Source organism: Quercus suber, unplaced genomic scaffold (assembly GCF_002906115.3).
Source record: "Quercus suber isolate HL8 unplaced genomic scaffold, Cork oak 2.0 scaffold_824, whole genome shotgun sequence".
Lineage (NCBI taxonomy): Eukaryota > Viridiplantae > Streptophyta > Magnoliopsida > Fagales > Fagaceae > Quercus > Quercus suber.
In genome coordinates this window covers 257,275-274,689 of record NW_027070254.1, presented here as the reverse complement: position 1 = coordinate 274,689, position 17,415 = coordinate 257,275, and the positions used below count along the sequence as shown (strand labels likewise).

The 17,415-nt window shown below is 40.3% G+C and overlaps 1 protein-coding gene across 2 annotated transcripts; it reads left to right on the top strand.

The window, feature by feature from the left end:
- Positions 1–4,917: 4,917 nt before the first annotated feature.
- Positions 4,918–9,167, top strand: LOC112019722 (uncharacterized; the record flags this gene model as incomplete). Of its 2 annotated transcripts, XR_010626645.1 has the most annotated exon segments (4): positions 4,918–5,081; positions 7,267–7,443; positions 7,815–8,072; positions 8,781–8,895. XR_010626645.1 is itself a non-coding variant. In XM_065767574.1 (3 exon segments), coding segments are annotated over 3 exon segments (552 nt in total), but the record flags the coding sequence as incomplete, so codon positions are not given.
- Positions 9,168–17,415: the final 8,248 nt, after the last annotated feature.

Below are 17,415 nucleotides of genomic sequence, written 5' to 3'. Positions count from 1 at the left end.
CCCCCCCCCCCCCCAAAAAAAAAAAAAAGAATTGGTTAGTGGTCTGAAAGTACCTTAGACAACCTTCTCTATGCAAATAGAGTGAAATGATCTGCCAAAAGCAAAGAGAAAAGAAACCGGTCTATTTTAGAGGCAGAGGAATTGTTGGACCAAGTATAAAGGCCTCCTTTCATAGGTATATCCATCAGCCCATGAAGAGAGATAAAATCCGAAAATTCATACATAGCCCGAGTACAAGTTGTAGCACCTAATCTTGCTAATGGGAAGCGAATTATATTAAAGTCACCTCCTAGGCACCATGGCACATCCCACCAACTAATCAGCCTTGTCAGTTCCTCCCACATCTTCTTACGCCTCTTGTTCGAATTTGGCTCATATAAACCTATAAAAGCCTACTCAAATTGATCACCTACGTTTTTAAATCTACATGAAAAAGAAAAGCGCCCTACTGCTTCTTCCACCTTTTCCACTGCCCTCCGATCCCACATCAATACAATACCTCCAGAAGCACCTTCTGAACCCAAGTACAACCAGTTGGCATATGGAAAGCTCCATATACTTTTGACTATTCCTCTAGTAATCCATTCAAGTTTAGTCTCGTGCAAACAAACAATATCAGGTCTCCATGCATGCAACAAATTACGAATTTGAAGTCTCTTCCCAACCTCATTCAATCCTCTGACATTCTAGGAAATCATCTTCAGATTCATTTAGGAACAGATAGAGCCTGCTCCCTATTAATACCACTGCGCCTAGTTGAAGTAGAACCATAATTAATTGAGTTGAATAGACCCTTTAGCTCTCTTATACCTTTCACTCCAGAACTCTTCAAATCACGTGCTTTTTTTCCCAAAGCAGCCCTACGGTGTAATTCAGCCTCAACAGCCAATAAAAAGGTGGTTGCTTGATTTTCCAAACCTTTTAGGGACGTGCCCAGGAAGTTATCAAACCCTTTAAATCTGCTTTGGAACCACTCAGAGTAAGCTTCTCCCCTCACTAGATTCTCCACACCCAACACTTCTTGCCCTTCCATTGCCAAGGGTAGAGAAAAGGCCATTGGTTCCACACTTAGAGGCGACAAAACCCCCTAGATTAGGTAGCTCAGAAGACTCTGAACAAGTGTATGAGACCCAATCCTCTACAATTTCATTCTCATCAACTTGGGCTGATGACACCTCCACAACATTTGAACACTTCAAGGGGACCAAGGCCAATTGGGTTTGTTCTTCCAATACCTCTGTGACTTCACCAGGAGGCAGAGAAATTTGAATTAGAACCGCCACTCTTCTTCCATCTTGAAGTTCAAGCACCCACTGTTCTGAATTCCCCCACTTCTTGCTAACATTGCCAGAATTCTCCTAAAGTATCAATTGGATGTCTCGGTGCAATTTATCTTCACCATCGGAGGTTTTTGTTGACCCATCGGAGTTGAGAAACGCAGTATCAGACTCATCGGTGCCGATAAGGTCAATATCGGCACTGTCAGAGGCTTTTATCGACTGGGCTAGCCTCAACAAGCTTTGGGAGTCAGCTTGAGGTAGTTCCGAGTTAGAAACCACATCGCCTCTGCAAGGATCGCAAAATGAGCTCTTTGAAGCAGAAGTCAAGTTACCTGGGTGGGTCTCGCCATTTTGAAGTGTTTGCTTTGGTTTGGGCTGCCAGACTATGATGGGCTTGGGATTAAGTTTGGGCTTTGCATTTAAGGGAGTTGTGGGTTTAAAATGGCTTTTATCTTTGCACTTAAAGTTTTTGTCTTTGGGTTTTTCTATGCGGCCCACTTCCTTGACTTTGGACCATTTTACCTCCCACTCACCATCAGGCCCATGCTCCAATCTCAGGCCAACATCCAACGTTAAAAGTGAATCACTGACACCGTTGTTGGGATTTTTTTAGAAAATAACTATAAAACCCAAACAATATTGTTAGTTAGGCAACGTTTTAAACATATTGCATTTTTAGCAATTCGACTATAGAGGAGTCGATTTTACTGTTCATATTAGTTGTTTTAAAGAAGTCGACTTCAGAGGAGTCGACTTCTACACAAAGAAGTCGACTTCAGTGGAGTCGACTTCTTTATAAAGAAGTCGACTCCACTGAAGTCGACTTCCCCAAAGACCCACACCCTCCAGGCGAACCATTCCAGGCGAAGAACCCAGCAACACCGGCGAAGCATTCCAGGCGCCGACGAACCAAAAACCCACAACTTCCAGGCGAAAACCCAGCAACACCGACGAACCCAGCATCCCAGGCGAAGCATTCCAGGCGCCGACGAACCCAGGCGAAGAACCCAGCAACACCGACGAGCATTCCAGACCCCAGGCGAAGAACCCAGCATCCCAGGCGAAGCATTCCAGACCCCGACGAACCCAGGCGAAGCAACACCGACGGCGAAGCACGAACCCAGGCGCCGATTTCTTCACCAGCGACGAAGCACGAACCCAAGCGCCGATTTCTTCACCAGAACCCAGGCGAAGGACCCCGACGAACCCAGCAACACCGACGGCGAAGCACGAACCCAGGCGCCGATTTCTTCACCAGCGACGAAGCACGAACCCAGGCGCCGATTTCTTCACCGACGACGAAGCACGAACCCAGGCGAAGAACACGATCGGGTACGGCGAAGCACGAAGAACACGCTTCTCTGGTTGTGAGGTTTCTTTGAATTTTAGTGGATTTGCTGGTATAGAAGTCGACTTCAGTGGAGTCGACTTCTTTGTAAAGAAGTCGACTTCAGTACTCCACTGAAGTCGACTTCTTTATGTAGAAGTCGACTCCACTAAAGTCGACTTCTTTGCAACGCCACCCATAAAAAAAAAGGCATTATGAACAGTAAAATCGACTACTCTATAGTCGAATTGCTAGAAATGAAATATGTTTAAAACGTTGCCTAACTAATAATATTGTTTGGGTTTTGTTGTTATTTTCTAAAAAAACCCCCGTTGTTGCTCTCTGTAATCTCAACCGACAATTTAGCCTTAGATATTGCTTGTTTCTTCCCAAAATTCAAATCGCGTATATCGTGGCTTTTATTGCTCAACTTTGATTCAATTGATATTTGAAACTCTGGCATTAATTGCTTTCCTTTTCTGCTACCACTACCCCTCTCTCTGATCACCCTCCGCCACTACCCGCAGAAAAGTTTTGTGATTCTGCACTATCGGTTTCAGGACAGAGTTAAAAGGCTGTTTGGTGGCAAGTGTCCCAAGTGCAATTGCTTTCCTTAGATGAAATCCAAAACCTCGCCACCCATTACTAGCTTTCCCTTCTGGCACCACGAGAAATCCTTTCCGACGGCCATGGATAAGTTCCGAGATCATTAAAAAACTGCCGTGTGAATTGGAACCCAATGGCAAAATAAAAACTTTCTCATCATCTCTAAAGGTTCATGCAAAGTTTCCAGGAGTTTTATTAGACATTAGATCCTCTACAATAGCTGGCAAACACTTAGCGCTTTCTCTGCCCATGAAAACTAATCGAAGAGAATCCCGACTTCGCTCAAAAATGCGTAACATGAAATACGTACCTCCCTCTTCGACTGAGAATTCGAAAGTTTTAGATTCAACGAAAAAGAAAATTGAACCCCCCATAACAACAGAGGACAACCACAAGTTTTGTGACTAATTCAAGGTAGCCAGGCCTCTCAGTATATAATTCATATAACATTTATATAAGCCACTCCTTTTGCAATTTTACCACAGAATTGCAATTCAAGTCATTTTTATTTTTTGGATTAGCTAAATATGAATACTTCCGTCAATACCCTTTCTTGAATCTCCAGTAGGCGTAATGCACTTTGACTAATTTCTAATATTATCTAATAATGTAATCACTTAATAAGTATTAGTTTATAAGAATTAGTCAATATAAGATCAATGGTGGACTGTGGAGTGATTTTCGTCCCAAATGGGTCTTATAGAATTTGTAAAGTTGGAGGGGTTGGGAAGTGTATAGTAGCACACCGTAACATTGAATTTTATATACGAAATCAATGGTTTATACTTCATATCAATAATGTTAAGATACTATGGCTATATTCAGTTTTGGTTTATTTCTTTTGAAAATTTAAAATAAATAAATAAAGGGAAAAAAAGTGCGCCTTGCTTTTGAGGCGAAAAGCACTGGTGCTTTGGTGCTTCTCACTTTGAGCTTGCTTTTACCAAAACCTATTGGACATTTGAATCGATTGTTTAATTAGTACACACTAAATTGATCTCAGAGTTATGTTTATTTATGATGAATCTCATCACTCTATGTTGTAGGGGTTTTTTTTTTTTTTTTTTTTTTTTTTTTTTTTCCCAGTTTATTTGGTGATTAATTGCCTTATAGGCTAGGATTTGTTGCACACTATTCCACTTGAAATTCGTTGTTGGACACTGAGTGCACTATTTGGTGACTGATAAAAATATAAGTTCATTTTTGTAGGTGAAATATGAACATATATTTGTAACGTTTTCTTGATGGTTTATGGTTCGTCTGTTTGCAGCCACTCAAACATGCATAATTATAAATGTTATATTGATGGAACACATATATAGCAGTACCTGGTGTAAAAATCTTGGAACTGATGTGTCTGGCACCCACTTCTGTCTTAAAACATGATATCATGTCCATTTACTCAAACCATTTCATGTAGGCATTTATAATGACAACATATAGATTTTTGTATGTTGAAATCTTGAGCACATATATGGCAGCACTCCACGTAGATTTTTGCATGTTTTACTTCCTGAGCACATATATAGCAGCATATAGATTTTTGTATGTTTTACTTCCTTTGCATATCCATCCATCTCCATTATTTGTTGGTTACTTGGTTTACATCATTTGGGTTTTCATTTTGACTGCTTTTGCTTTATAATGCAGTAGGTCCTCAATTATAATATAGGTTTGTGCCCATCCTTTTGATTCTCTATGTAGGCATGTAAGGACTTTCATGCATGCAAGTGGCCTGGGGGACTTTCAAATGGAGATACCTCTCTTTCTTTGTACTTTGATGCAATCAATGAAAAGAGTCTTAATGTGGTAAAGGAAATCCAGGGGACTTGTAGCCAAATAATTACATTTTCTCACTTTGTTCCCAGGTCAGTTAATCACTCTTCTGATATCTAATCTTCTTCAGTTAGTTTCCTTCTTGTTTAAATTGGATAGTTGGAAAATTTGCTGATTGTAACTATGACCAAGTTTTAAGAATCTTATATTATTAGCCATTTAAATAAATTATCAGAATTGATCTTTATGGTTGTCATTTTCTTGAATTTACTTGTTACAATTGTAGACTTTATTGGCGGGTCAAAAATTTTTCTTTTACTAGAAAACCCGAAGCATTGGTGTTTGTCCCTCTAATCAAATAAGAAAGCAAGGGTTGAGGCCTATGTGTTATCAGTTGCAAACCATGTAACAACATGGCTAATCAAATCCTTCAGTCTAGTGAAAAATTTCAACCAAGTTTGACACAAAGTCATAGAATATATGTTTATAATAATATTCTTATTCTTTGCAATTGTCACTTGATGGCCCTTAAGCTTTTTCTCAAAATCTGTGATAAATTACCAATTGTTTCAAAAGCCTAAGCTATTAAAAAATGGTGAATTTTATCCCTAAACCATTATTCTAACCCTCCTCTTGTGTGGGCCTCAACACGTGGGATTTTTAACGTTTTAAATAGAAGGTATAGTGTAGGCAAGGTTTGAACTCAAGACTACTTGTTTTAATACCATGATAAATTACTAATTGTCCCAAAAAGTTAAGCTGTTAGGAAATGATAAATTTAATCACTTAATCATTATTCTAACAATCTTCAAGGATCTCATCTGAGCAATGAGAGACATAACGAGTCCAAATCAATATTTTTCCTCTTTTGTGTTAAATCTCAGGCCAATTTATAGTTGGGACTTGGTTGTATTATCTGTCTATTTTCCTCTTTTTGTAGTAAATCCCTGGCCAATTTATAGTTGGAAGTATTATCAGTCACTATTGTATGACATTCTCATCTCCAATCTTCTCTACAATGTCATCTAGCTTCTCAAACTTCATCTTAGCTAGTTTTGAAATTCTAAGGTGTAATATCTGTAAGAAAAATGCTTCCATTAGGACTGTTCACTAGAAAATTGAGTATAGATCATCTTCCTTTTCTTTTCTTTTTAACCATCAAACATAATTGAGCAACCTGTTTTCTTCCATTCTTGCCTATAGCGTTGAAGCATATCTAATGTCCTATGCACTTCTTCAAGAACTCTCCCTAAGGATGTGGTAAGAAGGTGGCTTGAGCCTTGAGCTTAATCTAATGATGCTGTAGAAGAACTTAGCCATTTGCTGATGAACTGTTTTACATTCTTCTTTTTTAAATATTTGTTTCATGGTTGTCTAATTTAATTTTCTTGGTTTTCTTTATTTTTTTTTTTAGTAAAAATTTTGAACTACAGCATCTTCATTCTCCATAGCCAACAATCTCTTCTTTTTATAGGATTCTTTAGAATGAGTTTTTAAATGGCCAAAATATTTTTTCCTAACTTCCTCTAGCACTTGAGACAGGGCCTCAATATTTTCACTAGTTCCAGTTAAATAATGTTAAGTTGATACATACAAACTGGCAAAGGAAACCCAAAGAACTTGTAGAGTTTGTGGAATTGGTTAAGATGAAAATAGTAGTAGCTGCATTAATGATTGTAGTGATGGCATTGCTATATTGCTTGTGATTAGCAATGTCTGGGGAAATATTGGTGGAAGTTGGAGGTTTAGTAGTTGTTGTTGATATGGTGTGGTGCAGTAGTGGGTGGTGGTGAAGCAGACTAAATTGGTGTTGTATAGGAAGTGGTGGAAAGGTGGTGGTTTTGGTGGTTGGAATGTATTAGGTGTCAATGGTGTGTTCCTGTACGCTGAGTTTTATCTTGGCTTTGTTTAAAGATTCCTGCAAATTGTTTTGCCCATTTTTTTCCCATTTTTTTCTGTCTTTACCAAAAGGAAAGAAAAGAATACAAATGGTTCATGCCATATGAAGTGAACTTTTTTTTTTGAGAATAACCATATGAAGTGAACTTTATGTCGAAAAAACTGGAGCCATGGTAGTTGAGCCAGTGGTTTTGTGAATTTTTAGTAGCATTGCTGTATTGGAAATTTGAGCATCCTGAATATAGAGCATTTTGTCCAACTATGAAAATTCCCAAGTAATCCCTGAACCTCAACCACAGATTAGTTATGTTGTTTTGTGAGTAGAGCATCCTATAATTTCTGTGTGGCACATAACTGACTGCATTCCATCTTCTTCAGGCAAGAGCTGTGTCCAGAGAAGAGGATGCTATTCTATCCCAAGCTCCCAAAAATTATTGGCTCGGATTATCTTGAGGTTCGGATAAGGTCTATACATGGAATCCAGGGGAGTGGATCTGCATGTCATGTGTTTGGTCATACTCATTTCTGCTGGGACGCTGTGCTTGATGGAATAAGGTAAGGTTTGTTACTAGTTAACAATGGTAAAGGTAGATCCTGAGGAAATTTACTAACAAATATACATATTTTTTCGGTGAAAGGATATAGAGAATGTTTTTTGGAACCTCTTGGTTGTTGTTTATTTTTTTTTGATAGGTAATAAAATCTTCTTTTGAAAATTAAATAGAGAACTCCCTGCGTACTCAAGCAATATACTAGGGAAACTACAAAGATCAACACAATTTACGTAGTCAAAAAACTCCTCTAGAGGAGAGAATAAGTAACTACTTAAAGCAGCTATCTAATCATACAGCAAACAAAGTAAGGACAGTTTCAGCTCGAAAGACGACTCAATCCCCTCAAAATTTCTCTTGTTCCTCTCTTTTCAGATGGTACACATAACACAAAGAGGAGTGGCCCTCCATACATCAACAGAATGATGTCTCCCAAAACCCTGTCCAGCAAGCCAACAAATTCATTACCCTCTCAAGCATATCCCTCTGAATCCCAAACTGACATAACACTATAGACCGGATATCCAACAGATAGGCACAGTGAAGTAGTAATGATCTGTAGTCTCCCCACTGTTCTTGCACATACAACAGCAATCAACAAGACAGATGTTATGCTTCTGAAGATTATCCCTGGTGAGAATTTTCCCTTGAGCTGTTGCCCATGTCAATAAAGCAATCTTAGCAGGGACCTTAACCTTCCAAATACATATACATGGGAAGAATAAGGTTGATTGGATGGTACTGTAGTGAATAGTGGAGAGTTATTTATACTGATGCATTAACACACACACACACANTATAATTGTGAATGATTAATGGAAAATGTATTCTTTGGGTGGTTGGTTACATACAGAAGAACATACGAAATATTTTACTAGGAAATATAGAGACTGGTTTATGTGTGTCTGGAATGTCCATTCACTTTGCAGGAGATGAAGATAGAGAAGAAGATGATGATAAATATTAAATATTATATTAGTTTCACCGTTATATATGGGTTCACCCTTCTATTGTCATCTTTACATATCCAAATATAATAGTGTTGACTTTTAACAATTGTTTGTTCGATGCTTTGCCATGAGCAGTTGAAGAAACATTAGTAATTGCTAGATTTTCTTAGATTTATTTATTTATTTATTTATTTATTTTTTGAGAAAGTAGATTTTCTTAGATTTAAACACTGGTTGTGTAGTACCTGAGCCTGGTATTTGTTAAGACTTGATGATATGACTTTTACTCGTAAAAGGAAACAAGAAAGAAAGAAAAAAAGCATATACCATATTGATATGGGTTACACTTTAATTTCTTCTCATTCTTATTGCCGCCATTGATGTAATGCAGGTATGTACAGGCACCATTGGCTTACCCAAGAGAACGCAAGAGGAGGATGAATGGGGGTGAAGATTGGCTACCTTTTTGCATCTATAGTGATGGAAACTTTGCTGATAGACTCTCCCCATGTTATTGGTCTGATTATTATTCTGCCAACCCAAGAACACCTCACAACACTGAGCTTGCTCCTTGGGTTGCCAGATTCTACAACCAAACATAATACTGTACATTTATTATACCCCACTTGTTTCTATTCCCTATTCCAATGTATAAACTCAGATATCTCTTTTGACGACTATCTGTAAAATGATGTTACTTCCGAATGGTGTTTATTACATACATTTATTTATCGATAGTGTTTATTACATATAAATAAACACTAATTTATGAATAGCATATGAGTAGTGTTTATTACATACACCTTAGTGCATACACCTTAATGCACACATTTTTTACACTTTACACACCTGAAAAAGCAACTAAAATCGTGAGTTCGACCATATTTATTCATTCTTTATTTATAGACTCCATCTGAGGTAGCTGGCAACAAGCCAACCTCCTTTGTGTATAGTGCATCTTATCAATGATCATGGAAAGCTAAATCAACTCAAGCTGGTTCAATTACTTAATTTTCTAGCCTCTGCAGCTTGTTACTTTTATCCGGAGTAAAATTCTTAAAATTGTTACCGGTAACTCTTAGAAAAACAATGGATCATTTTGTGTATATAATCCCAAGGACAGGCCAAAATCAAGATATTCTTGTGTCAAATTGGAGAAAGCGGCAAGGTGTTTTCAGTATCTGAATTTAATCTTAGGTAGCATACAAGAGTAATTACGAAAGAAATAATTTGTTCGGTGCAAAAGAGGGAAAGACAATCTCATTTCATTTTATATCACGAGGCTGTCCGTATATCAATATGGATTGGCATGACAGCCAGCCTGCCGATTGGAATTAATTTAAGTTTTTTGGGTGGCATAGCTGATTAAATCATTTTAAAATGAAAGAGTATGTAATAGAACCAAACGACCTTGTTTATTTTAAACTCACATAAATGTAACATTGTTCTTAATAATTATCCAACAAAAGAATTAAGTAATTACAACAGTTGTAACATATATATATATATATATGTATAGACCCAATTCGAACTCTTGGCCCAAAAGAAATATGGACTTAAGCCCAAATAGCCCAAATCAATAAATTTGTAGAGAACGGGTTGAAGAACTGGGCCTTAGTGAATTAAGCAACGAGCTAATAGATTTTAGTGATTAGGGGTGTCCACGGGTCGGTCCCGAAACCGACCCGCTCAAGTTGGGTGGAACAAAAACAGACCTGCAACTGACCGCCGGAGACGTCGGGTCGAGTCAGCCGGGCTCAAGGGAGCGAACGGTTAGGTCAGTCGAGTCTGAAGATAAGCGACGACGAGCAGAGGAGAAGATCTCTCTTTGTCAATCTGAGTTGAAAGCCGACCGGATCTAACGAATTATCACTGGATTTGAGTAGATTGGAGCCCAATCTAACCAAGAATAGTCGGATTTGTGTAGATCTAAGTCAGATCTAACATAATACCGCCGGATTTGAGCTAATTTGAGCGAAGGAGGAGAGTAGATCTTGAGCGAGAATGGCCGGATCGGAGCTGCAGAACACCAGAACGTCATCGAATCTCGAAGGATCTCGCCGGATTTGGTCAAAAATCATAATTTTTCACCGAAGAGGATGACTGTTTCGGTTTGGGTTGAGTGTCACGGGTTTTGAAATGTAAACTGGCAACTGACCCGCGTGGGGTCGGGTTAGAGAGTTTGGACTCGCGTCCGACTACCAGAGATGTCAGATCGGGTGGCAGCAGGTCGAGCTCGGGCAGGTTGGGCGGGTGGCCAGGTAGGTTGGACAGCCCTGTTAGTGATGAAGAAAAAGGATAATAGATGTTTACTAAAGAAAAAATGTCCTCGGCCAAATCCGAGGAGACTAATTCTAGTATATTGCTTTTGAGATTGGATTACAAGTTTGGTTCTAAATTGCTATAGTGTTTCTCTCTTGATTTTCCCCATCTCTCTCTCATGAAGGGTTTGTTACATTATATAGCTCCCTCTGGACCATCTTGATCCTACACTTGTCAGTCATCTAAGCCCTCATTTGAGTGCCTGTCCCATCAGACGCCTCTTTTGGCTCTTTATGAGTTGTGGTAGCTAAGACAGCACTATTCAGGAGTCTTCTCCACATAAATACGGCCAGAAAAGTAGCTGCTGTGCATTCAATGCAGTGATAGCAGCTTTTTCTTAGATTCCTTTAAGCTCACATCCCTTTTACACGATCGTGTTGCCTATCTCTATCAATAGATCATCCTGGAAAGTTACCTTGAATGATAAGGTATACGTTGATCCATGCCTTGCCCATCCGAGGAAATGCTCCTCCTCGGACCAACTTCTTCAGCCCTTATATTTTTATCTCTCTTTTAGGGTCCTGAGCTTGACACCCTAGCTGTTGTTTATCCTCTTCGGATAGGCAAGATCCTCGGCCAAGCCCAAGGCCTAGTTCATGAACTTGGGCCCTTGTCCCTACAATAGCCTCTCAAAATTCCGGTTTTTCCCTCGCATCCGAGGAGAGAAAATGGGGTTTTGATCTGTCAAAGGTTAAGAGCACCAAATCCCTGGGTTAGTATATGCGAAAGTATTGTTTTATGCACCTCATAATTGCTACTAACGTTTCGGAGCCCACAAGGCGTCATTAATTGCTCTAGGCGCCGTTATGTTCCCCGCATCCAATGGTGAGGCACCGATCTGACGGTTGATATCTTTCCTTGGGTTTTGAGCAGGATAACTCCCACCCACTCTATCCCTCTATATATAAAGTATTGAGGGAAACCATTTCTTTCTTACTTTACGCATTTTTCAAGTTCTCCAGAAGTTTCAAGCACTCCAATGCACCAAACTCTCTGCGCTCCCAATTTTCCTTAACTTTTCTCCTTAAGAGATTCCTCAAAAGATTTTTCTAAAGGTTCAGGATCTAGAACATTCGTTTTCATAAGTATCTATCTTCTTAAACTTTCCTTTTCTTCTCGGCCTTCTTTCTCTTTTAGAAAACTCTCTTCGCATTGTCTACATTTGCTTAGATAGGTAGATTCAAGCACTTAGTAGACTCTCCGGCCGGAATGGAGGGGTTTAGGGCCATGTATCACATCCCGCAAGGAGTAGTCCTGTAATATTGTGCCCCAAACCAAATACTTACTGATAGAAAAGTAGGTGAAGTCATCATTCCTATGATTGCTTTCATAGAATGAGGAATGACGCTTCCTATGGGTACGATAACTAGGGATTACCTAATTAACTACAAACTGACTCCCCATCAATGCGTTCCCAACCTATTTAGGGTCTTAGGCTGCATAGACACTCTCAATGAGTAGATGGGCTTGGGGCTTACGTGACTTGACGTGGTCCACATGTATGAGTGCCACAAGCTTGCCGACGCGAGGTACTACCTCAAGTCCTGGTCCGACATCGTCATACTGATATCATGCCTTCCTAAGTCAAATAAAGGCATAAAGGATGATTACCTCATTGTTTCTGGAGAGTGGCATGACAGTTTTCACTACCCAACTCGGGCGAGAGGACTAGGTGGGATATCTTAGGATTAGATCCCTTAGTTTAGTCTCCTGAATGTTTTGCCTCCTCAGATGAGGGTTTTTATTGATCTAATCATTATTTCATTCTCGGATTTTTTATAGACAAGAACCATGTTGCTTCAAGACTAAGTCTGGTTAACGTACTGAGTCTCAACAAACTGTTACGATCCGAGATATTTATAAGCGAAGATGGTCAATTACAGGCTGCTCCCTTGATCTTGGACTACAAGCCTCTATCTCACATATTCCAGGATGCAGGCTAGGTAATAAGGACTGGTGATTCTCGATTGAACCGTATAGATGTATCCAAGCCTGGGTTTCTAGCTTAGAGAGATCTTTCGCCCGTTGAGCTACCTATCCCACACGTCTTTGCGGAAGTAGCTGCTCCGAGAAAGGGCAGACTCTGCACATTTATCCCTCTCGGCCAAGATAGACCAGTTCCACCTTGAGGACGAAGGTGAAGTCCCAAGCGAGTTGATAGAACTCTCGAATTCTGAGACTGATTGACAGGCTCTCCACATCCAATCCTCCAAGGCTTGTAGTGAGTGTTTGGATTGCAAGTTTTTACGCGGCGCGTTTCAGTTTTCACGTTTTCTCTTTTTTTTTTTTTTTTTTGGCCGGCATTTTTGACTTTGGGGGGACAAAATTTACTGTTCACGTACTGTTCATGCACTGTTCACGCAATATTTAATATTAAAAGTGGGTCCCACAACACTATTTACACATTTAAAAATTATTTTGCTATACTATTTTCAGCAACAATCAGTTTTCAGCAACTTTCAGCAACAATAAGTGCTATCCAAACGGACCCGTAGTCACCCAGATCGAGTCTAGTTCAGAAGAAGAAGAAGAAGAAGAAATGGCTTTGAACTAGAGGAAAATTCTTAGGGACCTCATGTCCACAAGAAACAAAGGGGAAACTTCATAGGAGGTCCCTAAGTCCTAAGTCCTTACTAATCTTCCTCCCCTCCTCCTCAGATTCCCACCGACCTCGGGCTAAAACCAGTTTTTGACTTAAGGAAGAAAAGGCCATTAAAGGAGCAGGAGGAAGGGGAGGTGGGCCCACAAAAGGCATCCAAGCAGCAAAAGGTGGCCAAGGACCTACGTGATAAGAAGTCCACCTCTATGGACAGCCGAGAGGAAGAGAATAGAGCTGAGGTGTGCCTCACACAACGCACGTGGTCTCCTCGGTTGGAGGTGAATAGCGCTGCCATTCCTTGGAATGCCTCGGTTAGGGATTTCTAAAGGGGGCACGCAGGTTATGTCGCCGAAGCGTTGGAGCAGCCTCTTCTCCTCCCCCGTGACATGGAGGCTTGTAGGCATTTTAAGCAGAACAAGCTTTTCTTGTCCCTAAAGAGGGACCTTGCTATGGTAAGCATTCTATCATGCCCATTAATTCCAATGTCAAGATGTACTTCGTCTTCTCTCCACTTTTATTCATGTAACTCTTCCGTTGTTTTTATGCAGGTCACTCAACAAGTTTTTGTGGCCGAGGAGTGGGTCCGCGACGCTCGTAACAAGGCAAACGCAGAGGCCCTCTCCCGTGCTGAAGCTGAGAAATCCCTAGGGGCTCTTAAGCAAGAGCAGGCGAATTTGTTTGAGCAGCTAAAGGAAGCGGTTCAAGCTCAGAAGAGCGCTGAGGCGGGTTTGAAGACCGTTTAGAGGTAGGCCGAAGACCAGCGTCAGAAGCTGCATGTGACAGAAATAAATTTGGCCACTAAGAGGTAGCTGGTCAAGGATTTGAAGGCCGAGTTGCAGAGGGTAAAGGAGGCAGCACAATTAGCCAAAGAGGCAGCTGAGGCCGAGAAACATGCGTCCTACTTGCTTGGTGTAAAAGAAACGCAAGTTAGGCTCGATGAGGAGCTTTCTGAGGTCTGTAGGGACTATTGCAACGTATCATGGGGTAAGGCCCTTGTCATTGCAGGTGACCTAGCATATTCAAAATGGAGGCAGCCCGGGAGCATTTACTACCACCCAGACATACGTGAGATCCTAGGTGCCATCCTTTCTTCCTCTGCCCTTACTCCAAAGACCTTTGAATAGCAACTGACTACCGAGGTTCCTCTCCCTCCTTCTGATGGGGCTAAGGGGCTTGAAGGGGCCAAGGACAAGGGTAAGGGGAAGAAGACCTCCTCAGAAGCTAAGGATGATGCTTAGGCCAAGGAGGCTGCAATTAAAGCAAAGAGGCAGAGGCCAAAATTGAAAAAGCTAATCTGAAGGCCAAGGATTCTCTTACCTCTTAGCCGAGGCAGAAGGATAACCCCCCTGCTCCCCAGACTAAGGCTTAGCTTTTAGGATTCTTTTGTAATAATTTTTTTTTTGTAATGGCATTCTACCACCAATCATATTGTAGCCCCATTTCTACTTATTAATGAAAATGTTTTTCCTTTGATCTCTTGTATTTTCACTTTGTATGTTTCAAAGTTTGTTATCATTGCTAGCTACTCTGCCTTCAACAATCACCTTAATAATAGTGTACTGCTATCAATCTAAGTAATTTGGTAAAGTATCAATCAAAGAATAATTTACCCTATATTTGCGTTGTGAGCTGCTCTTTCTATAATGAGGATTGACCCAAATAAAGACAAGTAATAAACCTATACTTGGACAGATAGTTATGGATTTTTAGCTTCCTCCAAGCTATCAATCCGATGAGCTTTATATAGGTTAGGGTAAGTTTGAACACTCATATAAGGTGTCATTGAGTGTTAATTTCATCCAAGTATGCGGCTCGAGTGACCTGACATGCCTTAGAATTTGTTTAACACTTGTAAAGATGCCATTGAGTGTTAATTTCACCTAAGTATGTGGTCCAAGAGACCTAACATGACTTAGGATCTGTTTAACACTTATAAAAGATGTCATTGAGTTTTAACTTCCCTAAGTATGTGGTCTGAGAGACTTGACATGACTTAGGATCTGTTTAACACTTATATAAAAGATGTCATTGAGTGTTAATTTCACCCAAGTATGTGGTCTGAGAGACCTAACATGACTTAGGATCTGTTTAACACTTATATAAAATATGTCATTGAGTGTTAATTTCACCCAAGTATGTGGTCTGAAAGACCTAACATGACTTAGGATCTGTTTAACGCTTATAAAAGATGTCATTGAGTGTTAATTTCACCCAAGTATGTGGTCCAAGAGACTTGACATGACTTAGGATCTGTTTAACACTTATAAAAGATGTCATTGAGTATTAATTTCACCCAAGTATATGGTCCGAGAGATTGACATGACTTAGGATCTGTTTAACATTTATAAAAGATGTTATTGTGTTAATTTCCCTATAGCATCTGGTCCGAGGACTTCAAGCATGACTATGGTTCTATTTAAACACTTATAAAAGATGTTATTGTGTTTAAACACTATGGTTCTATAGAAAGTACGAAGCCTTAATATAACAAATGAACATATTGATAAGGCAATTCTCATTAATAATAATACATTTTCAGGCTGTTTACATTCCAAGGACGAGGTATTACATGCTCATTTAAGTCTTCTAGAAAATACTCTCCTATATCGGCCATCGAGGTGATGCGATATGGTCCTTCCCAATTTGGCCCTAGCTTTCCCCACGTAGGGTTCTTTGCAGTACCCAGAACCTTTCTTAACACGAAGTCACCAGGTGCTAATGGTCTCGGCTTCACGTTGGCATCACCAGTATGCCAATTGGACCATTTCATTTTCTCTTCTCTCATCAATCAAGTCCAAGCTCTTTTCTAACAACTCATTGTTACTGCTCGGATTGAATGAACTAGTTCTGAGTGTAGGGAAACCGGTCTCCAAAGGAATAACAGTTTCGGCCCCATAAGTCATCGAAAAGGGGGTTTCCCCGGTTGATCTGCGAGGTGTAGTTCTATACATCCAGAGGACATGTGGCAATTCCTCCACATATTTTCCTTTCGCATCGTCTAACCTCTTCTTGAGTCCACTTACTATGACCTTGTTAATAGCCTTTGCTTGTCCATTCCCTTGGGGATAAGCTGGGGTGGAATATCTATTGGCAATTCCCAGATCACAACAGTATCTTCTGAAAGATTTACTGTCGAAATTGAAGACCATTGTCTGAGATGAGGGTACAAGGGACTCCAAACCGTGTGATGATGTTTTTCCAAATAAATTTCTTAGCATCCATGTCCCTGATGTTTGCCAAAGGCTCAGCTTCCACCTACTTAGTGAAGTAGTCCATGCCGACTAGCAAATATCTCTTGTTTCTTACTGCTTTAGGGAAATGGCCAATGATGTCTAAGCTTCATTGAGCAAATGGCCAAGGGCTAGATATGGGGTTAAGGGCTCCTTTGGGTTAGAGTATGTTTGGAGTGAACCTTTAACACTAGTCGCACTTTCTTACATATTCCTGTGATTCTTTTTGCATCTTCGGCCACTAGTAGCCCTAGGTGATGGCTCTGTGCACCAAAGATCTACCTCTAGTGTGGCTTCTGCAAATCCCCTCATGTAATTCTTCGAGGAGTAATTCTGTCGCCTCGGGGCGTATGCATAGTAGGTATGGCTTGGAGAAGGATTGTTTGTACAAGTTTTGATCCTCGAATAGCTAGAACCAATGAGCCTTTCTTCTTACTTTATCAGCCTTTGACTTCTCTTCGGGCAGGGTATCCTCTTTCAAGAACAGTACAATGGGGTCCATCCAGCTAGGCCCCACTCTGACTTGGTGGACATGAACCGCCTCTCTGCACGCCTCTGTGGGCTTGCATAAATCTTCAACAAGGATGACGGGTAAACTTTGTGCCAAGGAGGTTACAAGTGTGGCCAAGGAATCAGCATGAATATTTCTATTCTTAGGAATATGTAATAGATTGAAAGATTCGAAGCTTGATTGCAGGTGTCTGACTCGGCTCAAGTATCCCGCATTCTTTCATCCTTGGCTTCAAATTCTCCCTTCACTTGTCCAACAACCAATCTGGAGTCTGAGAATATCTTTATTGCTTTTCTGCCCATTTTTCGAATCATGGTCATTCCCATCAATAGAGCCTCATACTCAGCTTCATTATTGGTGGTCG